This window comes from Leuresthes tenuis, unplaced genomic scaffold (genome assembly GCF_036924035.1).
Source record: "Leuresthes tenuis unplaced genomic scaffold, fLeuTen1.0.hap1 SCAF_13, whole genome shotgun sequence".
NCBI classification, from domain to species: Eukaryota; Metazoa; Chordata; class Actinopteri; order Atheriniformes; family Atherinopsidae; genus Leuresthes; species Leuresthes tenuis.
In genome coordinates this window covers 3,663,325-3,689,662 of record NW_027325367.1, presented here as the reverse complement: position 1 = coordinate 3,689,662, position 26,338 = coordinate 3,663,325, and the positions used below count along the sequence as shown (strand labels likewise).

General features: G+C 42.6%; 2 protein-coding genes across 3 annotated transcripts; both read left to right on the top strand.

Moving 5' to 3' along the window:
• The first annotated feature begins 363 nt into the window (after positions 1-363).
• Positions 364-9,431, top strand: btbd9 (BTB (POZ) domain containing 9). Of its 2 annotated transcripts, none has more exons than XM_072362159.1 (11): positions 364-518; positions 840-1,048; positions 1,804-2,167; positions 3,704-3,971; positions 4,113-4,332; positions 4,490-4,609; positions 5,938-6,047; positions 6,251-6,440; positions 6,573-6,680; positions 7,564-7,642; positions 7,761-9,431. In XM_072362159.1, exons 2-11 carry the CDS (start codon positions 864-866, stop codon positions 7,956-7,958), a joined length of 1,842 nt encoding a protein of 613 aa, XP_072218260.1. In that variant the 5' UTR covers positions 364-518; positions 840-863; the 3' UTR covers positions 7,959-9,431. The 2 variants fall into 2 exon arrangements, with proteins under 2 accessions (XP_072218260.1, XP_072218261.1); XM_072362160.1 differs by having other exon boundaries at positions 831-1,048.
• A 1,891-nt stretch (positions 9,432-11,322) lies between these two features.
• LOC140267500 (AN1-type zinc finger protein 3 homolog) lies at positions 11,323-25,149 on the top strand. The gene is made up of 6 exons (XM_072362801.1): positions 11,323-11,868; positions 15,544-15,584; positions 18,806-18,997; positions 22,003-22,068; positions 22,158-22,328; positions 22,566-25,149. Exons 1-6 carry the CDS (start codon positions 11,801-11,803, stop codon positions 22,718-22,720), a joined length of 693 nt encoding a protein of 230 aa, XP_072218902.1. The 5' UTR covers positions 11,323-11,800; the 3' UTR covers positions 22,721-25,149.
• The last annotated feature ends 1,189 nt before the right edge of the window (positions 25,150-26,338 follow it).

The following is a 26,338-nucleotide window of genomic DNA, read 5'->3' as shown; positions in this document are numbered from 1 at the left end:
TGGCAGGGAGAAAGGAAATGGGGAAATAAGGGCAGATAAATAAGATGAATGAAAGCAAATACAAAAGAAGGCAGTTATGACAACTAAAAGGTTTGTCCTCAGTGCTCTGAACACATTACAGATGTGTGAACAATGCAAACAGGACATTTTTTAAATGATTTTCTAATTATCAACAGATGAGGGAGACATTTTAAATGATACTCTAAAAGAGTAACATGACATTGGATACGAAACGCAATTCATGTAATGGAGGCAGGAGGCAGGATTATTTCTATATTTTACTAACCCAGTTGCCGGTGTCACGCCTCACTCCAGTCCAGCAGGTGGCGCTAATGTGCCATTCAACAGAGGATGAGAGACCGGAAGTTATTGTTTGTGGCCCAGCATTAGTGTCCATTGGTGTGATGTTGGAACTGTCGTTAATTTGTTGCTAATTTTTCCTCAGCATTGGGAGATTTACCTCAGCTGTATATTCAACTAAAGTTGATCTGAACGCGGAGGTGAATGGTAGCTTTCCGGTAAGTTCTGAACACAAAATGGAGTTAGAAAGAGGCGGTACTGAGCCGGTAGCTGTTTCTGTGCTAAATGTCCGGGAAGACAGCGGCTGTTAAACGAGACAGCTCGGAAAGCTCTGCGGCGCTTTTATCCTTTTGTATTTACTTTCTTCTCATTGGATAGTTTACAACGGAGTGTGAAAATATTCGGCCATGTTTGTCTGAAATTTGTGGTGCGCGCCGTTATTTCTCTCGAGTTGTTTTTTTTTTTTTTTGCTTAGCACTTAGCATTAGCTAAAGGTACGTGCTTCTAGAAAACTCTTCACATGTTTACAGTTGTGGCAGATGTGACTGTGGGTGCCGTCGACCATGAGCAACAGTCACCCTCTGCGTCCACTTGCCTCCGTGTCAGAGATCGACCACATCCACCTGCTGTCCGAGCAGCTGGGAGCGCTGGTGCTTGGCGAGGAGTACAGCGATGTCACCTTCATCGTGGAGGGGAAGCGCTTCCCGGCGCACCGGGTCATCCTGGCAGCTCGCTGTCATTACTTCAGGTATTTTACATGCTTAAAAACATAGTTTTTTTAGGCCTGACACTTCTTCTTTTGTCCTCCACTTGTCCAGTTTCCTCAAATGTTTTAAGGACACACTGCACACCATGCTGAGATATGCCAAGTTTTCAGCTAATAGCTCTTTGGGAATCACCTTGTTGCTGCAGAAATCCTATTTTCTGTCTGTCAAACTGTGTTATCTTTGATAGATACTTTGAAAGATACTAATTAAAATGATAGTTTGCTAAGTTGTCTGTTATGTGCAGACACAGCACTGGTTCATCTCAGAGTTAAGTGGCTTAACAAACAAACAAAAACCCACATTCCTCTGAAAATGGTCAGGTACCAGGGCTGAACTGAAAACGAGTGCAAAAGCAGTCAATGTCCAAAGAAATACTTTGAAAGACCTTCAGAAAGCCGGAGAACTATTGCTGAAGACCATTTTAAAAGATTATGGGAAAGTCTGGCTGCTTGGAAACAAAATATTTTAAAGATGAAGGAAACGATCAAATCATTTCATTGTACCGTAATTCTTCTTTTGTTTTTTCGGTCCAGCTTTTTTAGCAGACATGTTGTTCTTTAATGGGATCCGCCTTCCTTCATGGCAGAAAAATGATTATGCATGTGTTTTCCTGGTATTGACAGGCTGCTGGCAGCTGGTTGTGACCAGCTCAAGACGTGCCACATCAATCAGACATTTTCCAGCTTCTCAAAAACGTGCCAACACTTAAGCTTTTTGTGTCTCCTGGCTTCTTCAGGGCCCTGCTGTACGGTGGGATGAAAGAGTCCCAGCCCCAGGCGGAGGTGTGTTTGGAGGAGACACGGGCTGAAGCCTTCTCCATGCTGCTAAACTACCTGTACACGGGCCGGGCCAGTCTAAGTTCTGCCCGAGAAGAGGTGCTGCTGGATTTCCTTGGCTTGGCTCACCGCTACGGCCTTCAGCCTCTGGAGGACTCGACCTCAGAGTTCCTCCGCACCATCCTGCACACCAACAACGTCTGCCTGGTTTTTGATGTAGCTAGCCTCTACTCACTGAGCACGCTCAGTGCAGCCTGCTGCGCCTACATGGACAGACATGCACCCGAAGTGTTGAATTCTGACGGTTTTCTCACTTTATCCAAGGTAAGAGTCAGGATGATGGACTTTTACAGGAAGTTAAGAGTCTACTTGCTAATTCTTGAATTCTAGAGTAGCCTTTATTGCTCAATCTTGATTATATTTGGCATTAACCTGAAATGTAGGACTTCTAATGCCTGTTATGTATTTTGTAAAGGAGTTATTGCTGACAGTGTTTGCTGCAGTTTGATCAAAAGTACCCCTTACTTTTAGTTCATGGAACAGGCCTTTGTAATAAAAAGATGACAAACTTCCTTTTAAGTTTAGATGAAAAACCTCACTGAATAAACTGTACTTTAGTTGATTATTTCTGTAAATTGTCAATCAATTGCAAAACATTTTTCTCTGAAGCATTTAAGGTGGAAACATTTTAAGTTGTGGCATTAACTGGGCGACACATGAGTAAAGCTGACAATGAACTGCACACGTGTCCCTCCTGTGTAATTCTCTTAAACTCTGTTTCTGTGAACAGAGAGGCCTGAATGGGACCCATGGCCGATGTTCCTTCACATTGAGATGGAATGTACTGTGTTGTCGATGCGTTGCCTTTTGCAGACTGTAGGCAGTATATTTAATTACGACTTCAGCAGTTCCATCAGTGTCACATGTTGAAACTTTCAGGACGAGTCAGCAAACTTGATTCCTCTTCGTGTGGTGGTTGCATGTTCAGAAAACAGTGCACTTCCTTTGCAATAGTTTTCCCTTCTGAGCAGTGTAAGATATTAATGCTTGACATACAGATACAACAGATAAAGACCTAGTTGAAAGTTTGGCAGCACTGTCTCAGAACATTGTTGAAAATGTATCACAGGCTTGTGGGAATAAATAAATTAGAAGTGCTTGATCAATGAAAAATGTTCTGCTTTTTAAGCCCCAGTCTGAAGGCTGCAGGATGATCTCTCAACAGTGGCTGTTTAAAGGGGGGGTGGAATATCTCCCCACTGAGTTCAGGCTCTCATGGGAAAGTTCCTGCAGTCAGATGCGGGTTGTAATAAGACTACAGCGGCCCTATATGCACTAAAAGGTTTCTCGAGGTTTTAAACGTTACGTAATCGCCGGCTGGAGTCTGACTTGTTAGGAAGGGCCAGAATGGATGAATTGTATAGAAAAAGATTAGATTAAGTAAAGTCAGTTAAATGGTTTAAGTAGTTTATCTATACTCCGTATTTCTGCCACTTAAGGTAATTTCATGGCTTCTTGGTCCGCTTCTGTGCTCGTCCTGTGTGACATGAATGTTTGACATCTGTACCAGCCTGAGAGTCCGTCTGCTGACTGCTGCATCCCAAAGATGTGCAGCTGTGCTGACTGCACATGCATTTGGATCCATGTCACATTCAGGAAAAACAAAGAAGGCGAGGAGCAGATCAGCTTGGGCCTGGTTGTTTAACTACATGCATGGGAAGCTTTAGTAAAATGTTATGATGCAGTTTGTTAGCGGATGCAGGAACCTTGTATGTATCCTGGTCAGTTTAGCAGCACAAACCCAGCACACAGTGGCTTGTTTTTATACCGTACATGAATGAATGAAATGTGTGTGCGCAGACTGCTCTGCTAACGGTGGTCAGACGGGACTCATTTGCTGCCAGTGAGAAGGAGATCTTCCAGGCGTTGTGCCGCTGGTGCCGGCAGCATGAGGACGGAGCCGACACCCAGGAAGTGATGTTGGCGGTGCGGCTGCCGCTCATGACGCTGACGGAGATGTTGAACGTGGTGAGACCGTCTGGTCTTCTGAGTCCAGACGACCTGCTGGACGCCATTAAGACCCGCTCAGAGAGCCGCAACATGGACCTGAACTACCGGGGAATGCTCAGTGAGTTCTCTTTGTGTCTTACTTTACTGCTGCTATCAAACACAAGAACTCAAAGATATGATGCGTTTTAGGTTTTGCAGTGCATGTGCCTTATCTGCTGTTCAACACATTCATGAAAGATGTGCCTTTCATGGATCTTAGTCCCGGAGGAGAACATCGCCACCATGAAATATGGCGCTCAGGTGGTGAAAGGAGAGCTGAAGTCGGCGCTGCTGGACGGAGACACCCAGAACTACGACCTGGACCACGGCTTCTCCAGACATCCCATCGAAGAGGACGGCAGGGCCGGCATCGAGGTCAAACTGGGCCAACCGTCCATCATCAACCACATCCGCCTGCTGCTCTGGGACAGAGACAGCCGGTAACGCTTGATCGTCTCATCCTGCTAAAGCACAAAACAAAGAGCTGATGATACATTTTTTACACTCGTTGTGTATGTTTCATGCAGGTCAGAGAGGTTTTAGAAAAGAAGCTCTTTGCTGCAGCTTCACATCTTTTTGGCTCTTTGCTTGTTTCAGGTCCTACTCTTACTACATCGAGGTGTCCATGGATGAGCTGGACTGGGTTCGTGTCATTGACCACTCAAAGTTTCTCTGCCGCTCATGGCAAAATCTTTACTTCACACCACGTGTTTGCAGGTAAGCAAAACCGAGCCGTATATATCTCCCAGTGCAGGGGTTTATCCCAAAGTAGACCAAGTGACAGGATGACTCATCCAAACAAATCTGAGTCGTCCGTGTCATTTTGTGGAGTACAAAGGGCTCGTGTGTGTGTGTGTGTGTGTGTAATAAATTTCTCCAACCTGGGAAACAACCAGCGTGCTTTGAGGCTGCCGTCGTGATGTCTCGCCATCATTTATACAGTAGATAAGGAGTAATTAAAACAGAAAGTCAGCATGAAAACCGATTGACTGTAAAGTTATTAAAGATGGATCACAAGTTCATTTAAGTTTTATCTCATTTCTTATCCACTGATATCCCATCGAAATGAATAGTTTTGCAGCACATTGAGGTGAGAGATGTGGGCCCAGTGTCTTTGTTTAAATGTAGTGTGAGAGGCTGAAAGCTTTCTTTAAGGAAGGAGATCCTGTGGGTCTAATGTCAGCAGAAAAAGGGCCGCAGTTATGAGCTGCAGTATCCACGTTTTTAAGGACGTTGTTAACTGCAGTTAATATTTATAAGAATGACTGAAAACAGCAGATAAGAAAGGCCAACTTTAGTGTGATGGATTTACACTAAAACAGACGTTTCAGTGTATTCATACATCACTTTGTGTGGGGGTACAGTGAGACTTTTCAGAAGTCTTCCACTGTATTCAAACGTTGGCGCTGCCTCACGTTGATGACAAGCTTGCAGGAAGCTGCTTTGTATAAAGTCAGCAAATGGCCTCATCTTGGTTTGTTTTACTGCGTAAAATCAGCACTGCTCCTCGGATTGTTTGGCATCGTGACTGTCATCCCGGGACGCCTTTGCTCAATAGCATCCTCCATGTTTGTAGCAACACTTTAAGCTTCTCTTGAGCCATTACCAGCGCATGCGTTACAGTAGGCTGTGATGCTACAGTGCCCTCTGCTGGATGACAGTCTGGTGACGTCCCTTTATTCAGCCTGTGGCCCAAAGCACTTCCAGACTGTCTTATTCTTTGAATCCGAGCAGGTTACTGATGTTTGGTATTTCCCCACATTCAGCCCGAGTGTACAGGATGTTAAATACACACATGGATTCTGTATGTGTGTGTGTGCTTTAAGTAAACAACTGAACAAGTTTCATGGTGTTACCGTTCAGTGTCATAAAGCCCCTTCTTCTTCATGTGTTTTCTGTTTGTTTGATGTTTTTGAAATGATTAGATAAAAGACCCCTGAAGCTTTGACTCTAATATGTCAACACAGTGCAACTGGGCTTTGAGCAGGGTTCACATGTCTGTGAGGTATTTCTTATACCTTCATGTCAACTTTTTGCTTTCTCAGGTATGTTCGAATTGTTGGAACTCACAATACGGTCAACAAGGTCTTCCACCTCGTGGCTTTTGAATGCATGTTCACTCACCACTCGTTTACCCTGGAGAATGGCCTCGTGGGTAAGTTGATATGTGTGTAGTTTGTGTTTCTGTTCGGACAAAAGAGGTTTCAGTCACATTAAACTGAAAGTATTTCTCTCCTGTTGCATTCATTGTTTGTGTCCCTCGTCTTTGATATTATTTGGACTGTGAAAAACTTGTGAGTTCATGCTCAAACATGACCAAACATGCTCAAACCTTTATCCTGTCCCTACTGTCCACAGTGCCCAGTGAGAATGTAGCAACTATTGTATCCTGTGCCAGTGTCATCGAGGGTGTGAGTCGGAGCAGAAATGCTTTGCTCAATGGTGACACACGTAATTACGACTGGGACTCTGGTTACACTTGTCATCAGCTGGGCTCTGGAGCCATCGTCATCCAGCTCGCACAGCCCTACTCCATCGGATCCTTAAGGTAGGTGCAACGTCACTGTCAGAGCCTGAAAGCTCGGCAGCTGTAAATCAAACCTTTACCCCACAGTCATATGTGGAGCGATTCCCCTTCAGAACAACAGCGTTTGTGATGCTTCACTTCCTGTCTGCTCAGGCTGCTGCTCTGGGACTGTGACGAGCGCTCCTACAGTTATTACATTGAAGTCTCCACCAACCAGCAGCAGTGGACGAAGGTGGTGGACCGCACCAGGGTGTCGTGTCGGTGAGGAGCACATTACTGTAGTTTATTCCCATATTTCTCCCACAACATTAAGATGAGGCGACTTTGTTATGTGGTGATGTGTCATTGGTGATAAAAGGCTTTTAAGAGCATGTTAAACGGTAATGAAACAGGGTCCAAACTGACTCTGATTACACATAAAATGCATATTAAATCAAAGAATTTGTCAGAACTGCACCTGTACTTTTTTCTTTTTAAATAATTTATATCAACGGTTTAAATACGCTGACAAACATCTCTAAATCTGTTGATCTCTGTTTACATTTGTGTGCTGAAATAGCTGTTGCTTTTCTATGCTTCGTGTGACTCGAACGTTGGTCACACGAAGCATAGTCACTTTTGGTCACTTTTCCTGTCTGAAGAATGTATTCATAATAACAAAACCCTGGTCAACAAAACTTGGAAATCAGTTTCAACAGTCAGGGATCAGACCACCAAGTTGCTGCCTTCGACTGCTGGCTGCAGCGCTCAGGGTGCTTTGGCGCCCCCTGCAGGTGGGAGGTCCACACGGGGCCAAGCCTGGTTTTAGAGTAATTTAGGGTCCTTGTCATTGTTTCAAAGTCTGACCCCTCACATGGGCCAACCGCTGGTTGCTCCTGACAACGTAGTTTCTGGAATCTTGGCCACTCAAACTCCCTCCCATCGTGATATGGTAGAGATTAAAGGAGAGGAATCTGGGACACGAGTGGCTGAAATTAGCTTCCTTCTTTAGGTGATCACATTTAGAGACAGTCATCTGGTTTTGGCTCAGAGTAGAACCACTATGGTCAGGTGCCCTTGGCATATTTGCCCAGATGGGAGAAATCGATGGGATCAGAATGAATCGAAATGTTTCATGATGTGGTTTTATCGGTTTCTCTTACAGATCATGGCAAACCTTGAAGTTCGATAAGCAGCCTGCTTCCTTTATCCGTATCGTTGGGACTCACAACACTGCTAATGAGGTAAAAACCAACTCTCACCATCTTTTCAAATAGCACTTCTTACCCTAACTGTTTCAACATCCAGCTGCCGTCACGCGTAGCCTCAACTGACTTTGAATCCACTTTGATCTCTCTGCAGGTGTTCCACTGTGTTCACTTTGAGTGTCCGGCACAGCTGGACACAGAGGTCACTGAAGGTAGTCCGGGTTTGGATTCGTCTGATTCTGGGGCTGCCGTCCTGCAGCAGCGACCCCAACGACCATCACGCACACACAGCCTGCAGCCAACCCAGCCCTTCTCATCGTCATCATCGTCTTCCTCTCCGTCCCTCCATTAAGAGCGCCACCGCCTCTTTGTTGGAGGGTTGAGAGGAAAACGAGACCTCAGAATGCCATTTTTGCACAGCTTTCCTCATCCAGACTGCACTGCTACAACGCGGCTAAGGCGATTGTTTAGTTCTTCTTGTCCATGGTCCCTCTGTCACATGTGCAACGGTAGAGACTGGTGAACCTTTAGCAGCAGCATTTATGGCTCCCATCGTCCCAGTTTAGAGACTGAAAAGTAGTTACTACATCTGCTGGCTTGTACATTTTTATGAAGGTACTTTATAGCTACTAAGACTCAAGTTTTGTCCTTTCAAAATCATGAAGTTTTAACCTTTGTCTCCAAAGATGAGGCACACACTGACATTTTGTTATACTGTTTTACAAAAGAGCAGTGAGACCAGGGTGTGGTTTGGGGCAGCTATTTGAATTTAAAGCGTTCATAGTAATAATTTTAAATAAGAAATAGGGACTTTATCCTTATCAAGAAGCTATTTTTTTAAGAAACTGTCTTACGAAGACTCTGCTCACTTTTCATACCATCAAGCTAACAGAGTAGCAGTCATTTTTTTCAAAGTTTAGAATCTCAGTCTTCACAAAATTGCCAAAGCTGTAGTGCTAACACGTCCTGCGACTTTTTGTATGCAAATAGCACTTAATCCAATTATGCATTTGCATATTAAGTAATAGCTATTGAGTATTTGAATAACGGGCTTTCACACCCAAAACCAAAATGTGTGATGATGACTTTTTGATAGTTAATACCTCAACGAAAACCTTACTAAAGATAACTGACATTGAACCAAGTGTCTTAATTGAGCATTTTAAAGCAGTTGAATAGCTTAGCACAGATAATTGGGAAATTAATCAGCTTGTTGAAAATTGGGGCTTTGAGGCTCAGACCAAGTTATGTATGCACTAGGGCTGCCGAAGCTCGAGTTTATATACGGTGGAAAGATGAGCGGCTGCCACTGGCACTTTATTTTAGTACACAGAAATAAAGGGTGCAGCTTGGGTCTTCTGACTGAAGTACAGTACTGGTGTGCTGGATTTGGTTTTTTGTATGTTTAACTAATTTAAACTCTTCATGGCTCCTGGATGTTTTAGGCTCGATTAGTCTTTCGTGTGCTGTGATTTTCCTTTTTTTGTTCGGTTTGTTTCTGTATCCAGATGTTGCACTTTTGAGTTGTTTTAAAAACACCTTTGTTTGATGTTACATAACCTTGAAAATGCATAACTAGCCTTGGTGATGTTTGTTTCTTTAGGCATACCACCCACATTATAGACGATTACCTATTAGCTGGATAAAGTCTTCCTTAATTATTACATAAAAATAGGGCTTTGTTCAGGATGTTGTATTGTAGAGAGGACATATCTCATAGAACTATGTATGAGCATAGTTTGACTTAATATATATTGTTTTCAACCATTGATGTGTGATTGTGGTTCACTTGTTCAACATATTGCCTCTCAAATGTGTTTTTTTTTTTTTTTTGAAAACGACTGACATTGTTTGATATTCTCTTATCTGCTTGCCTGAATCGCTGCTGTAAACCAAGTGAAGGTCTTTAATACAAGCAATAGTGACCTCTTTTCTTTTCTGTTGCAGAACAAACATTGCTAATTGATCAGTTATTATGTATTCATTATACTCCAGGCACTAGTGCCATGTTAGCTCAATGAGCGTTGTTGATGCTACCCGATGAGCAGCTGTAATTAAACTTTTAAAAAATGTGGAATTTTTGAAACTCAAATGGATGTTTGTCTAATTTCTGGCACTCGAAAGAGATTCTCAGATGTTGCAGGTTAAAACGCAATGTAAAAGTTGAATTTAAAATGCATTACTCTGGCTGGAGACTCTCAGTAAGGTACTGAAATTCTATCTACTTTAAGTGTTTCACATTACATTTTGTGTATAAATGTATGGTTGGGTGTGCTTTAATCAATATTTTTAAAACAAGCAGTGGGTCTGATGTCAGCCAAGCTGCTCCTCTGCTTATTAGTGTTCATCTAGCTCACTGTTTTGGTTTACTTACTGTATTGACACTCAGATCTGCATCGTTTTTGTATTTCTTTCATCAGGATCATGTGGAAACCTTATGGAGTACTGTGGAGAAGTTTTAAGACACTGTACTATATATATATATATATACTGTATGTATTTATAGGAATAGGTGCAGACATAAGTGGAGGTACAGTCTAAAAGGCAAAAACAGAGTTTGTACATTTCTAAGGAATTTAAAGTGAATATCTGGTCTGAGCTCCTTTATTCTCCAACTCAGCCTGAACCCTCTGAGACAAGCTTTCTGTCATTTCTTTAAGGAGTCTTCAGGAATAGTTCTCCAGGCTTCTTGAAGGACATCCCAAAGCTCTTCTTTGGATGTGGGCTGCCTTTTGTTCCGTTCTCTGTCAGATGATCCCACACTGCTTCAATAATGTTGAGGTCCGGGCTCTGGGGAGGATTCATCCCTCCATAAGACCTGTTGCCACTGATTTTCAGTCCACTTCTTGTGTCATTTGGCATAGCTCAGCCTTTTCTCCCTGTTTCCCTTCCTTAAGAATGGCTTCTTGACAGCCACCCTTCCATGGAGACCATTTCTGATGAGGCTTTTGCCAACAGTAGATGGATCAGCTGAAGGTCCAGATGCAACTCTCAGGTTCTGTTATTTTATTTCTTCTTTGTTTTTTTTTTTGTTTTTTTTTAAAGATGCAGCTAAAGAAATGGGAACATATTGAGTATCTTTGTGACTGTTAATAACAAATCTCTTTGCTAAGCTGTCTGTTATGAGTGAGATACCTTTTTTATGCTTATGTGAGTCATAAGTTAGCATCAAGTGGCTGACCAAAGACAAATCCTATCCCTCTAAAAAGCATCAGGTGCAAAGACTGGACTGAAAATGGGAGAAGAAGCAGCCAATGTCCGGAGAAGAAGCAGCCAATGTCCAAAGAAAAACTTTGAAATACTTTTAGAAAGTCTGGAGAAAATATTGCTCCAGCCCACTTTGGACGATTACATGCAAGTCTGGCTGCTTGGAAGCAAAATACATCAGCTTTCTATTCAAACTTATAGAGAATGGCATGCAGTCCTAATCAAGTTGTGTGTCTTTCGTTGATGAAAGGCTTCTCACTTGGTTGTCTCCACTGTAATCAGTTAAACAGATTACACTAAATCCAATCATCAAAGTCAGGCTAAAACTCCCACATTCTCGCTTTATACCTTCATTAATAGATCCAACAAAATGATAAAATGTTACTCTGTGTGCGCGTGTAAATGTGCGCTATCGTGTCAGTTCGTTGCACTGTTTGGACTTTTCTTTCGTTGGGCAATATTGACATTTCTGGTTTGATGGACGCGTTTCCGGCTCAGCATACTTCATACTAGCAACGTGTGAATAGGGGTGGTGCTGAACTGTTGAAAGGGGAAGGCCTTAATTTATTTATTTTTTCTTTTTTTATCGCACCCTCCCACGTATTTAACGTCGCCCTAATAGTGTTTTATCTGTATTAACAGACAGCTGGTGGTCGTTTTAAGGGTTTTGCTGCTCAGTAAAACGCTGGGACGCCCCCTCTTTCCGTTCGTCGTTCGTAACGTCCGAGCGTCCAGCTGATTGCTTTGAGTACCGTTCAATTATTCCTGTTTCCTGACATTTTATTTCACTGAAAGGAAGATTTTCTGGCCCAAACGGATCGACTTCGCCACCCTTCTTCGCCAGCTTGAGGAATCCGAAGGAAAAAAGGGACATTTTACGCGTTTTGTAACTTGAACGTTGGATCGTTTTTCCCATTGAAGGAGCAGGCCCCGGACTCATCCCCCAGCCTCGCGTTTCCATATCGGCTTTTTTTTTTGTTGGAAGTCATGGGAGACACAAGTGAACGAAGCAAACCTTCGACTCTACCCCCCAGGTGTCCCTGTGGATTTTGGGGGTAAGTGTTAAACCCGACATAAACTAGTTTAAACCTGCTATGTTCAACTGAAATCCGGATGAATTGTACTCAACGGATTCAAACCCATTGTTGTTGTTCTATCGTGCAGGCCGAGGGTGGGGGGTTGGGAAGTTAACTAATAAATAAACCTCCTGCTCAGAAATATAGCTAAATTTCCTCAAATTGTTTAAATTATAAACCTAACGAAGCCTCCCTGGTATGTGGCTTTTATTTTTAGACACGCTACATCGTGTTTTAAGGCAATTTGTGAACCCAGGAGATGACGTACCCGAGATAGAAAATGATTTATTGCTAAGCAGGTTCCTTTTAAACGTGCCCTGATTTCTATCGAAAATAAAGGAAATTCTGAACACGAGCTCGTGCTTTTGTTTTATCCTCTGAATGAGACGTGAGTAAAAAGCTGTTTTAACTTATTTCTGCGCCCCTTTACATTCGGGCTTGTCAAAGTGGTGGATGTGTGTTGCATACCGGATGTGATTCACTGATCTCTTCTATATTACCCCATAGGGGGGGAAACAGTCACATTAATGTAAGATTTGACAAATACACATCACTAATCGCTTGTTCTGCAAATGACATCAGTACGGGAGAAAATGACATGTCATATTTTTACATTCTGCCTCTCAGAAACACTACAAGTCCCTGTGAATATTTGCAGTGGTAATGATTTCAGGGTGGAAACCTGCAGGAAGATAACACCGCCGTTATTATCAGTACAACCTTGTCAAATGACTGGCCATTTGATAACCAACAAGCCTCCCCTGCTTTAGCCCCCAATTGCCCTCTTTTTTTTGTGGCGTCCAGTTGAACACCAGGGTCCACCTGTCAATGTCAGGTGACATAAATGGTGACGTGTTAATGGCTCAGCCTGCCGGCACTCAGAATAACACCTGCCTGGGGCTGCTTGCTGCCCCTGACACATGTCACTGAAAGTCAAGGCCTCTTGGAAACCTCCTCAGAGAAGTTGAACACTTTATAAAGGTTTTTAGTTCAGTCCAGATACGTGTCCTAAAATCGGTTTAAACAGATCTTTGTGGCTGTGTTAAAGAGATATTGCAGTCGTGTAAATGTGTCTGTTTTATTTATGAATTAATTTCTTTTTATTGAAGTTTGTGTCGGCCACTTTAATGTAATGGAGCCAAACTAACAGTTCACCTGATGACAAACTGGCATCATGTGAAGCGATGAGTTGGACGTTTCTTCTGCTGTTTTTCCACAAAGATCCCTTATTATCCCTTGTGATTATTCTTGTTTTTGGCTTCTGCTTTTTCTCTGTACCAGCGGCTTCCGTTTGTCAGTCAAAGCTTTGGCACTGGCTGAGCTTCTGAGCCAGTTTGAGTCTGAATTACACAATAATGAATTTTTTTAATTCTAGTGTCATATAAACAAGCCGGGCCCCTTAAATGGCAGTCGGAGCACTCTCAGTTTGGATTATCAGAAGGTTCCCTTTGGCTTTCATGCCAGGAAAACCTCAGATTTGAAACTGAGTGCTCCGACTGCTGTTTACGGCAGGTAAGACATTGACTGCCCATAACGCACAGCCACAGTCTCTTCAAGCTCAGCTCATTCATTTTTACTGTTCATTCTCTACTTTTGACTTGTGATGGAACAGCTGTTGCATGTTTCCTGTCAAACAGAGACTACAACAGGTAATTTTAGTCCACTTGTTTCTATTAATGTATTTTCATGCCCATTTTAAAGTTGCTCACAGGGAAATGGCTAAAAGCTTGTCTGCCTCTTCAGAAAAAAAAACAGTTTTAGTGTGTGAGGACAGGAGGAAATGATTAATTTTGACTGACTTGAAGAGTAAACTTGGACTAAATTTGCTTGGAAAACTTCTTGAAAACTACTTTTCTCTTGTTTATGGCCAAGGTGAAAAGTTGTTTATGGTTAGTGACCCCCGCTCTGTTTATTACCGCCATGTGTAACATTTGTAAAAGGGAATTTTCTTATGTTCCTATGAAAATCGATCTTCCATTGTAAGTATCTTTAGTGACATGTCCTCTGAAATATTTATGGATGACTCACAAATACAATGACTTAAACAGGTGACAAACATTCGGCCCCTTCCTGAAGCTGAAAACCGTCTGTGTAGGCTTGTCGTACTAACAGCTCCTGTTAGAACAATGATTGGAAAACCCTACCAAGTTCCAGCTGGTGTACTATTGAGAGGACTGACAGCTGACAGGAATGGTTCAGTCTGACATATTGTAGTTGTAGAGGGGCCCAGGAGTCGAGGGAAAGATGTGCCTGAAGCAAATGCCTGCCGTCCACCAAGAAAACCTGGATATTTCAGGTTTTGGTCGTCGTGTAGGAAATTCATGCCCAGTTTGAATATTTCTCACAGTTTGAAACTTTAATGAGTAAAAATGGTGTTAAAAAGATGAGATGAACCAATCTTTCTCATTGGGGGACTTATGAAGCTGTGTGAGGAGGTTTTCTTTCTGTTAAGACGTGTGGTAATCATAACCACTCGTGGAAGGTTAATCTGTTTTTGTTCAACTCTGGGCAGTGTTACTATGCCCGGATGAAACTGGTGACAGACAGAAGCTCTGGGATTGGATACGACGGAGGTCTGACTTGTGAAATCCGAACCGTTCGACACCCATACATCAGCATATTTGGTTAAATCCTCACAGTACAACAGCTTCAGATGAGAACTTGTGCCTTTTGTCTGCAAATCTTTGCATATTTAAAGGTGACATACACAGGCGTGCAGTCACGGCCCTGTACTATGGTGCAGGTTCAGTATAACCTGGTTATCTTCTGGTTATCTGGTGTAACTAACCACGAAAGGGCACGACTGGCTTCAGGTGGACAATCCTAAGCACTGCTCAGTCGTTGTAGTCAAAGCAAGAAGGAAAAGAATGTGTAAAATAATATTCTGACCAGCATTACATTTGCGTCATTAAGACACAAATAGATTCTGTTGATTTATGGAGTGTATTTTATCAGATCCATTTTCTGGTTACCACAGATGTCTCCTGTTGTGGCAGCTGAGAAAGTTTGTGTCTCATGTCAGAGACAAAACTGTCGTTTCTTTAATGCTCTTTGCACCAAATAAAGAACAAATGTAAAGACAATCTGGTCTCTGGGCTTGTTGTAAATGTGCAAGTTAATTTTCTTCATTTGTAAGATGCATGTGGACGTGAACGTTGATGAGCTGTATGCTCGCTCAGCAGTTTGAGGAAAAGACTTTTATCGCTAGGATTTTTAGAAGAGGAGGAGTTCTTAATCTTTAAAAGTCAACAGGAACACAGGCACGTTCCTTTGCTGAGATATCTCTCACTCCCCGGTGAAACGGTTAAGATGTTCTCTGACTCAGGGACATGCAAGACACTGTCCACGTGCTCATCTCTTATCTTGAAACCTAAGCTGCTGTGGAGCAGAAAAACCTGCTGTTACCTTGCTGCTGAACCTGAGCCCACAGCCAGATGTGACGCGATATCAAACCTTTTAACTGCGGAAAGACGTTATATGTAATATCACAGATAGATTAGTTTTGCTGGACAGATTTTTGTCTCTAACTGCATGAAACCGGTTGTGATGAAATCAGTCAATGGAGAGAAACGAATCAGTAACAGTAAATGGAAGTTTAGAGCTTTTTGTTGTTAGAAGTGCTTAGTAACACTCACATTTCTCCTATTTTCTCAGGTCCAGTAAAACCAGGAACCTATGCTCCAAATGTTTTGCTGGTAAGTCGCTTTGTTTTCCTCAATACTTGGTTTCTAAAATGGAAAAGGAATTCATTTTGAGGAACTCGATGAGTCTCATCTCTTAAAACAAGTAATAAAATGGATGACAAAGTGTCACTATATTCTGTTTCTGTGCTCTCAGTCTGAATCTTTAATGATATCATTTTGCTGGTAGCTAATTCTCCCTGAATCACGCAGCAGACTCGTCTTTGGATCCATTAGCCAAGCTAATACTGTGATTGGAAAAGTAACTGTTTGCTTTGGCACGTTGCCAGTTGTCCCTGTTCTTGTATGCTCACATTTTCTTGAAAGAACATGAAGTGAATGCCATGACTTTTAGGTCCCTTGTTATTAAGACCTGTCAGCTGAAAAGTAAGCTGATTTGTCTTGTATGCATTTAAAATGTAAGCAGATCTGTACATCACTGGTCTCCAGTGGTTCTGCACAGCTGTTGCTTTGCTACAAAGTCGAAAGATTTTACGACGGAGACTCAAATGGCCAGATACATACGTGCATGCACGGATGCAATTCAGGTCCCCTGTGTTTGTGTCAGGTTTGCATGCAGCTGGTTAAGTCTCGCATCAGTGGGTCAGATGGTTGCACGTAAGTTGCTTCTCCGCACGCAGAATCATTTTCTCTGACAGCCAGCAGCAGGTTGAGGGAAAGTTTTCCAGCTGATTTCACCTACGAATGCTAAAGATGCTAAGAAGTTAGTTTTGGAATATAACAGTAATATAATGTATCAAACCACCAAGTGAACAGATGGTGGCTTGCATAAAAACTTATTTGAAAGTGCTCTTAAAGGCCAGACTCAGCTGTGGATGCAGAAAACGGGTTCATCTTTGTCCGTCTGGAAAGCTCTCAAATGTTCACAGGTTTGTTTTTCAGCTGTAAAAAACACCCAATTAAAGCCTGAAATGTGAAGCAATGTAGAAGTTTTCCCAGCGACTCCTCCAGTCTGCTTCAGGTTGACGTGTTGAAGGTGCACTGCAGACCTGTCGGTGGCCATGGCAACCACTGAGTGCAGCAGACAGTGAGGACCTAAGGGCCCGGCTTTGAGTCTGGGATCAGAGACAACAGTTGTGCTGAGAATAGACTCGATACACAGGAGTATGGAAGCTGAGCAGAAGTGGGTTAGCCCACATGTGAAAAATCTAGGCTGACCTCCCTCACCCTCGCTTCAGGGGAAAGTATAAAGACAATATCTGCATGGTTCCATAAAGTCTGAGATAGAAAAGTCCAAAGTGCAGCTCAGTTGTCCAAGGTGATCTTGTCTTTCTCTCACTATCTCATGCTCTACTTGGAAAAGCCAGCACATAGTCATGTGGTAGGGCAGTTTTAAGTAGTTTAAACATGCGTAAACCTGAGATTTCTTAGTTTGTAAAGGCATCTAATGGATAGAGGGTTAGTGTTTCTAATGCAGATGACAGTAGAGCTGCCATTAAATGAAGGAATGAGCATGGATACACTGGGGATGCAGCCAGTGGTTACTTTTATTGATTAATCTATAGGTTTAAACTGTATGGTCTTTTTAAAATAGAAAAACCCCAGTGGGACATCTTAAAATTGTCATTATAGACCTAATTTTCTAATCCAGTAATAATTATTACTGCAAGCTAGATCTAGACGTTCTTATAGAATTTTCTCCAAACATTCAGATTGTTCCTTGTATAGTGTCGATTTAGACTTTGTGCAGTTTGATTTTGATCTGAATGCTTCTCCTTAAAGCAGTTAAACTATTCTGGCTGCTTAATTGAAAGCATCGACAGATAAAAGTTGTTCTCAGCTCCTCCGGCTCCTAATTTGAGGTTACATGAGCCCTTCTTCTCACAGTGCCCTCACCGTATCACTGCAAAGAAAGCATCCTTGTTAAGCTACTGCTGTTCTTTGGCAGTTCTCATAATGCAAACCAAGGTCTTTACTTATGTTCTTTTAAAAGAGGCACATTCAGACATTTTTTTTAAACAAAATCTCGACCTGTTGCCTCTGCAACCCAACTTTGAATAAGTGGAAGATAGCTGGATGGATGGACAAGATAAAGGTGTTTTTAATTCTAGACAGTAACTGGAGAAGTAAACTGGGACAATTAAAACGGAAAAACGTTAAATAAAACCTCAAGATAAGCGGATAGTATATAACACAGCATGCTCTAGCTAGCATCATCTTCCTCACTGGAACACGTTACCGTGTTGTTTGTCTCACCCCTCGATGGGAACATCTTCCATTGTTGGCATGATGTTGATGAGTTAAAGCTGTTTTATTCATGCACGGAAAATATGTGCTGTGTGGACCTTGAAATGCATAAATATAGCTCCAGAGTTAAGACATGGCAGCTCTAATGCCTGTGTGTGTTGATGTGCTAATTAGGTGTGTGCTAATTACCTTACATTGAGCGCTACTTTCGGGACTGACATGAAACGGATCAAAATTGAAGTGTACTCAGTGACCTGATACTGGTCTTTTCATTAAAAAAAACATTAATTGAGAAGCCGATCCCGACATCAGTAGTGCAAAAAGAGCTTACTCAGCGCTGTATCAGTGTGTGCTTGCTTAGAGCAATGTTGCTAAGAATGCTACGTTCCACCGTGCCAGCTAGCTTTTATGGTCAATCAGCCCAGAGGTGAAGCAAAGATTGGTGTTGCATTACTCGCCGTTTGTTAGTGTCTTTTCATCGACTTTATATGTAATTACTCCGCCCACGCAGGCTCGCCTTTGGGCTGACCACACCTTAACAAGCACTCACCAATTTGGCTCTGTGACTCTTTCTCTCGCCATTTCAGAGGTGTATCAGTGGCTCATCATTCTTGGTCTCCACATATCCACCTAAGCAGTTACGCAAGGGATACGATATTTAAAAAATAAAATGGCAAATTAGTCACACTGTGAATGGGCAGTGTGAAAAGGGCTTTTGGCTCCCACTTGGCATATAACCGAATTCACTAGTTACCTTTCCAGCAAGTTTCAAGTGTGCAAAGTACTGGGAGGAGATGGCCATAAGGAACCCAGCGATATTATGTTGGGAAGCTGCACACAGGTTAAAAACAACCAAATGTATTAACACTCTACCGGCTTTAAGCTTCATAAATGACAAGAAATTAATCTTAAATAGGTGTTTCCATGCCGTTTATATCATCTCTCTTTCCTTTATTTCTTCCCTGCGCTACTCCCGGCCATTTTTACATCTTCTTCTCTTCTCCCTTTCTTGCTGTCCTTGTCCACAGATGTCCAGAAGAAGCAGCCAGAGGAGAACTGCACCTCCAAGCCAATCCAAAGCACTGGAAGTAGCCAATCATCTGTTTTCAGTAGTGAGACGAGCAGTAACAGTAGCCAATCACTATCGTTGTCGTTGCCCTCTAACACTGAGCAGCCATCAGCCGAAGAACCCTCGCCTCTGTTTTCCAGCATGAGGGAAGGTAAGATCGATATGCCCGTGTTTACCCTCGCTGGGGCTTTATTTATGGCATATGGGGGAAAACAAACCAAACCATCATAATGTAAAAATCTGCCAAGCAATGGGGGGGATTGTCGAAGGGGTTGGTGAAACTTGGCATTACTTTTAAAGATTTGGCAAGATATTAAGAGCAAGTGTTCATCACAGAATTGATAAGTGAACCTTATTTGTCTGCCACATGTTGAAGAAAGACTGGCCTGTCTGTGCTTTTTGTCTTATATCCAGTGGGAAGGTACAGAGATATAGAGCATGGCTGACCTAGGATATAAAGCTCTGGCCGGATTCAGTCACAAGCTGATGGGGCACTGACATGTTCAACCACTCACACCAAGGAAGCACAGTTAAATGTGAAGTATATTGTATAGCTCAGGACGTCATTTCATGCAGTGATCCTCGCAGCCGATGTAGATCTCCATGCTACATCGGTCGTGGTTCCTCATAGATAGCTGTAGTATGATGTGTTTATGGTTTGTACAGTGTGTTCAAGCACAAATGACCATGTGCAGCCGCATCTTTAAAATGGTTTAGTGGTTGAATTACAGTTAAGATAAAGGGAACAGTGCATTTTTCTTTGACACACAGCAACAGCAGTAACCTTCACATAGACAAACGGCTCTCACAAATACACTTTTTCTCTGTGAAATCATCCAGTTTTAAATCTGAAAGGGCATTCTGTCTTTATTCTCTGTGATCCAAAACTTTCCGAATGACCTCTTTTTGTGTTTTTCCCTCTAATCTCTCCGTCAGTGAATTATCTAAATCTTTAAAACATTTCATCATGTTAAACTGCTGTTTGGTGCTTATGGCTTCACGCATCATCCAAGAGTCTGTGGAGTGCGACCGACTTATTTTCATGACCGTAGGGGTGCTCTTAACATGTCGTAGGTCTGTCCCCCCCCTCCTTTTTTTCTCCAAATGTATATGTGTGTGTGTTTTCAAGTCACAGAAGAACATCGTGGTCAGAACCAATCAAAGGGACAGAAGGGGTCGATCTTCACCTCTGACTAGGCTGATGTCTGTGCTTTTGAAACTGACCCATAGACTACTCTTTGAGAGTGATGCATGCTAGCTTCTAGAACTGTAGAGAAAGGGAGATCTTGATAGTTTTTTTTATTCATTTAGAAAAAGGCCATGTTGCCTGTTACACATATCCCTGATCTCGGCTCTGAAAGCTCAAGCTGAGACCTTACAACATCAGCGGGGGAAACGATTACCCTGGCTGACTATCAGAAGTAGCATCAGACTCTGAGCCAACTGGAAATAAAAAGTATGGATTTCAGAGAGACTGATTAGCCCAGTTTTTGTTGCTTGGGTGCAATAAAAAGTCCAAAATGATGTGCTGATTTGTTGAGAAAATGCAGCCAAGGCATAGCTAAGCTTTTTTAAAACTTAACACTCCTGAAGAATTCATAAAATACCACAAACCCCCAAATTAATAACAGTTTTGTTTGTATAGTGACTAAAATAAAGACAAAACATGTACCTGCACCTTTATTCCTCACCATTAGCCCCTTTCACATATATGTTGAGGCTTATTGGCAAATTATTAATTCACACATGCCAAACAGAGGCGGATCAGCCTGGCAAAATGTTATGGCCCGGCTCCTGGTTCACAGCAACTGGGGGAAGATGTGAGGAAGCTACTGAAAATAATCAGTTTTATTCAAAACAGAATTAAAATTATTCTAAGCACGTAACAAAAAAACATTGAGCAACTTTGGTTTGAACGCATCCCACAAAGAGAACAAGGAAAAACAAGTAGCCAGGGTGGTAGAAGGAAAAAGTTTACCTCCTATAACCAAGCCTCCTGTTGCCACCGGCAACAAATCCCAGCATCGCAGAATCAGCTGAGTGCACCAGTGCAGCAGAAAGTTTGCAGCCCTGGTGCTGATGGGTACACTGGGTTTTTAGAGCTTAGCCTCCTAAAACTGCTGCTAAAAATATCTCTGTGAAAGCAATAAGGATGAACCGGGAAGGTAACCTTATTGCAAGGCATCACCAGAAAAAATAATTAGCAGGGTTTCATTCTCAGGAGATGCAGACCAAACTGGGCGCAGTTGGATGCTTTGAACCAATCAGAGGAAGGAAACATTATACATGTGCTGACCGGCTCGTCTCCACCTTCAGATCGTATTAAATGGCCTGTTATCAGATGAATAATGTGATCGCTCCAGCCTGGTGGGGCCAGGTGGAGGTTTGACAGGACATGAAGGGGACCGGGCAGCATTTGTCTCAGAATCATGTGTTTCACTGCTGACTTTACAGACTGAGCATCAGAACAATTCCCATAAAGTCAAAGTGAGGTTCCTCATATTGTCAGCTTGTTGTCATTTTTTCTTTTTTGTTACAGCTGCTTTAATGCTCACTGAGTGTTTCAATGCTTATTTTATTCTTATTTTTCTGTACATTTCCATTAATCTAATGGCAGAAGGTGCAGTATGTGATTCCTAACTATATTTTTCTTTGTGTTGGATCTTGTGGCAACAAGAATTGTTATTTTAGACCAAACCGGTTTTTATCTTTTTGTGCTTTATAGTTGCTCCTACATGCTTGGTAGGGGAGGGTGAGGTTTGCCATCGGTATCGTTGCCACTTGTTGACATTACATCCTACAAATAGAATCTTTAATGGGGTTTCTGGGAGGTTAAATTGCGTCAGAATACTCTGAGTAATTTAAGTAATAGTAGCTTTTTACATCTGACATTTCCTGCGTCACTCTCAAGTTAAAGTAATATGGAAAACTCATATCCAACAAGACTCCTCAGAGCTCAAAGGTAATATATTCTGCTTTTGATAACGCAAAATTGACACAAGTGATGTTACTTTAAGCATGGTGCATTATACTGCCAGTAAATGTAGTGGTCTGCTCATTTTCATGTTTTCTTCCCCCCCCTCATCATGGATGTATGTTGTGGAAGGAGGTCATTTCACCTCATGCACCACTCATCCTGTATTTCTCCATCTGCAGGCGTGTCATCTACAGAAACAGCCCAAGGCACACTCTGCACACCCACAAAACGTCCCCGAGAATCAGGTAGTGCCAGCCTCTTCCTGACGCCAGCAGCTCTGCGTGAACCGCCCCACTTTTCAGCCCTGACTCTTAACCCTGCTGTTTGGTTCCAGCCGCAGGCCCAGACAGCGAGGCGACGCCAGAGAAACGACCACGGACAGAGGAGAAGGAGGGGGGGAGCGAAGAGGCCCGCGGGACGCCCAAACAGAAGAACCGTCGGCGCTGCTATCGCTGCCAAACCAAACTAGAGCTGGTGCAGCAGGAACTGGGCTCCTGTCGCTGTGGTCGGTGTTGTAAACATCATAATACCACTGCTTTTAATTTCACCCACACAGTTCCGCCAGTTTGGCTGTAGACAGATCAAATGGGCAGCACCAAACTTTACTTCTTATTTCTGATTTCCATTACTAGAAATGCACATTTGTTGAGTCTTTTTAGTGCGCGGCTGGCTAACACAAAGCAGAAACCACCATGTTTGGAGTCCCTTCCTCCCTCATGGCTTCTTTCTGTTTTCCTTGCAGGCTATGTGTTCTGCATGCTTCATCGTCTCCCCGAGCAGCACGACTGTCTGTTTGACCATCTGGGCCGTGGGCGCGAGGAGGCTGTCCTCAAGATGGTGAAGCTGGACCGCAAGGTGGGCCGCTCGTGCCAACGCATCGGGGAGGAATGCTCCTGATTGGCCACAGCACGACCAACCAGCCATCCATTAAGAGATGAGGCGCTTACAAAGAGGAGGAGGAGGAAGGAGAGCAAGGAGAAGTGACAAATGGGGTGGGAGGGGGGAGGGAGGGGGAGTAAAAAAGAGGAGGAGGGGAGGGGTATGGTTGTAACATCCTACATCTGACCCAACGATTCTGGATCTGAGCTTGACGCCACCCTGTTGAAGTCCTGATTTCTTGCCTGGAGCATCTGTTTGGACTCTGCTCTGGACGAGGCCCCTCAGGGCCGCTGGGGGCCAGTGGCTGTTCTGTGGAGCCACATTCAGTATCGCATGTTCACACACAGCCTTAACCCCACCGCCATTTTCAGAGGAAGGACGCAGAGACGGATCCAGTCAGGCATAAAATCACGCACAGCTCTGCTGTATCTCGCCATGGTTTCCTCCTCTTCGCTCACGGTCCTTTTTCTTTTTTCATCACAGGAAGTTCTAGATGATGAACTGTTTGAGCGTTCAGCTGAACTTGTTTTTTGTCCTTCTTTCTTTTTCTTTTTTTTTCTCATTACTTGGTCACGGGTGAGGGGTCCAGCTCTATCCCACGGCCACTCCTCAGGTCGCCATCACGGGGTTGGAGTATCAAACCTGTAACCCCACCTTCCTCTTCCTCTGTCTTCTTTTATCTTCCACCAACGTTTGGCTCCATGCTCAGCATCACTAACGGTGTGTTGCCTCTGCATGGTTCGAGCAGCAGCGTTACCCGTGCAGGTTCGAGCATGTCATTTGGTTACGTGAGGCAGTCCAAAGATGCTGTCACAGTTACTTTTTTGTCCTTTCCTTTTGAGTGGCCATCATGGTGATTCGCTCTGTTTTTACCGCTTAACCACGGTGTCGTGGAGGACAATACAGCAAATCCCTGCCTCTGCCCACATGGACTGTTGACGAACCGGTGATGGGGAAAAAAACAAAAAAGAAAGAAACACTAATGGACACTCAGATAAATCCTCTGTGTAGCAGATCCTCTTCTCCCACTTTCCCTCCCCTTTTTCACTTGTCAGAGTGGTACTGTTGTTCTTAATGCATAAAGGGGAAAACAACTGAGTTTTTTTGTTCAGTTGAAGAGTTCTTCGCCAAAACATCATGTATCAGTTAAAACTCAAACACCTGAAGTTCATCAGTTATGGTCAATGAGTCCAAAACTAAGTAGGTAAAAATCCTTTAAACGGTTCTATAATTTATTTCCTTATTTTTCTTCTTTTTTGGGGTCTGTTGTGAAAATTTGAGTTTGCTCTTCTTGGAATATGATATGTTTATGATTATCGCCTCACAAGATGCCATTTTTGGCTTGTAAGCTTTCACTAAATCAAAGAGTTTGGTTTAAATCTGTGATATCGTCGTGATAAAGTGACACGCGAGAGAATTCGCTTTGATGGGAAGAAGAATTTACCTGAAGCTGGTTAACATTTAACGGTGGAAATGCAATCGGGTAAATGCCACTTTAGCAAAGTAACCAACCGTGATTGGTTGTCTTAAGTTTTACTCAGAATAACCTTTTTTAGGTTTATTTAGGCGTAAGCTCGGACCCGAGCAAATGAGTTTACCTGCTGACATCACAGATTCAAACTGCTTCAGGCCTCTGGTCCGGCCGCGGCTGGCTTTGGCTGCAGAAATAGTTCCCCTTAATGGTCATGCTTTGGGACCCCGCCTGACTCAGCCGACACAGTCCGACTGCTTGGACTTTGTGCTGTGCGTATCGTTCAGTTACTCGCATCTCTTCTCCTCCTGAAGAGGCGTTCTACCAGCGTTTTGTTTGTGACGTTGCAGAAGTTGACATTTTATTACTTGGATTGCGTTTTTGTTTAATTTGGGCATTTAGCACATGTGTACACATTCAAATTCGAAGTTGTAATCTGTTTAAAACAGGTGCAGGATCTCCTTAAAATGTACTTGGCAGCACTGAAGGAAGTGCAATTGAATGAAGCTGAAATACGAAGCACTAGATTTCCTTGAGTGTCGGGAGACTCTGAGAGCGTCTTCTTTTGCAAAGTAACTTCATAAAGTTGATTTGGGTTGAAAGCCTGTAGAACACCACTTTACTATGCTAATCCTCATGCACAAGTTATTGTTTCTTCTCTCCTTCGCTCCTCCCGTCTTCTCCAATGAGAACACAGCGAAGCGTAAGTGGCGTTTGGAGAAGTTTGGCTGGTTCCTGTTTTCATACGTTTCTTTTTTTGAGTGCTAATGAGAAACAAAAAATGAATATCTTTCTGTACCTTTTAAAGAAAAAATTATTTAACCTTATATCAGTTTGAGTTACTTACATCCTAGCATAGAGTGGCATATTTAGTTAAATGTATAAAGCAAGAACATAATTCTGTCCCTTTTGTTTCTTTTAATTTTATCGTGTTCCATTTTCTGCCGAGGAAAATAAACTGGATTAGAGGACGTGATGTGTGTGTATCTGCGTGTTTGTTTATCAGAATTTGATGGTATTCAGTGCTAGAAAATATTTCTAATCTTGAGCTTTACATTTGCATAAAGCGGTATTTCATATTTTAGGAAGGATCCATTTTTTTTCCACTGTGTCGCGCCTCCTCTTCTTTTAGCATCTGTAAACATCTGGGAACTGAGGAGACCAGCTGCTGGACCTTTGGGAGAGCATTCTTGTCCTGTTTCTGTCTGAAATCGGATTCCAGCTGCTGCTGGGTTTGTTGTATTTTGTGTTTCATGACGGTCTAAATGTTTTAAGGTGGGGAAAGTTCTGGACTGCAGGCAGGTCAGTCCAGCACCCAGACTCCTACTATGAACCCATGCTGCTGGAATCGATGCAGTGTGTGTGGTTTAACATTATTCCTTCCTGGTAAAGACGTCATCTGGATGGGAGCAGACGTTATAGCATTGATGGAGCCCTTCCAAATGTTAAATATGTCAGGTCCAAGGGAACTAATGCATGGATACTTACCTCTTAAGCTTCTGGATATACAGTAATGAGGACTGTCATACAGCTGAATTTCCAGACTATTTATTGTGTTAAACTGACTCTAACAAAGTCATTAAAATATGCAGTTTTGATGTGATTGATTTGATGTCAGGAATGATTTAGAAACACATGTTTGAATTGATTTATTCTTTGCTTTTTTTAATCTTTATATAAACTAAGAAACTTTACTAAAGTTAGCAGTGTAGAATAGTTACAAAATGTCCACAGTTCCATGGCAACAAGCAGTCGAGCTTCTCATTGATGGTGGGGTCAAATGGGCAACTTAATTAGCTAAATTAAGGCTGGTAAAACGAAGCATAAGTTAACATTCAGAGATGAACTCCATTTACTGACAGCCCACTATTAAATGCATGCATCTTCCTGAGGTGGAAGTATTTTAAGAATTTAAAATACATGCTTTTAAATTCTCCTGTGGGAACTAATGCTGCCTGTTTGCATCACTTGTTTATACGTGATAATGTTAAGTTACAGGCCCATAGATTTCTCACAGCTTTTTTTAAACTTATGAAGCAGAATATAATTTATTCTACAGTGAGTTTGGTTATTTAATCAGACCAAAGTCAGTTCTGTAATACGTACTCAGACATATTAGGAATTGACATTTCGTGACTCTCGGTCTCCCGAACAACACAGTAGAA

Excerpts from the sequence above, each read along its gene's own strand:
- btbd9 (XM_072362159.1), top strand. The coding sequence starts at position 864 with ATGAGCAACAGTCACCCTCTGCGTCCACTTGCCTCCGTGTCAGAGATC. Across the intron at positions 4,333-4,489 it reads CTCTGGGACAGAGACAGCCG|GTCCTACTCTTACTACATCG; the intron begins GTAACGCTTGAT and ends TGCTTGTTTCAG. Across the intron at positions 6,681-7,563 it reads CGCACCAGGGTGTCGTGTCG|ATCATGGCAAACCTTGAAGT; the intron begins GTGAGGAGCACA and ends TTTCTCTTACAG.
- LOC140267500 (XM_072362801.1), top strand. The coding sequence starts at position 11,801 with ATGGGAGACACAAGTGAACGAAGCAAACCTTCGACTCTACCCCCCAGG. Across the intron at positions 15,585-18,805 it reads ATGCTCCAAATGTTTTGCTG|ATGTCCAGAAGAAGCAGCCA; the intron begins GTAAGTCGCTTT and ends CCTTGTCCACAG. Across the intron at positions 22,069-22,157 it reads AAAACGTCCCCGAGAATCAG|CCGCAGGCCCAGACAGCGAG; the intron begins GTAGTGCCAGCC and ends GTTTGGTTCCAG.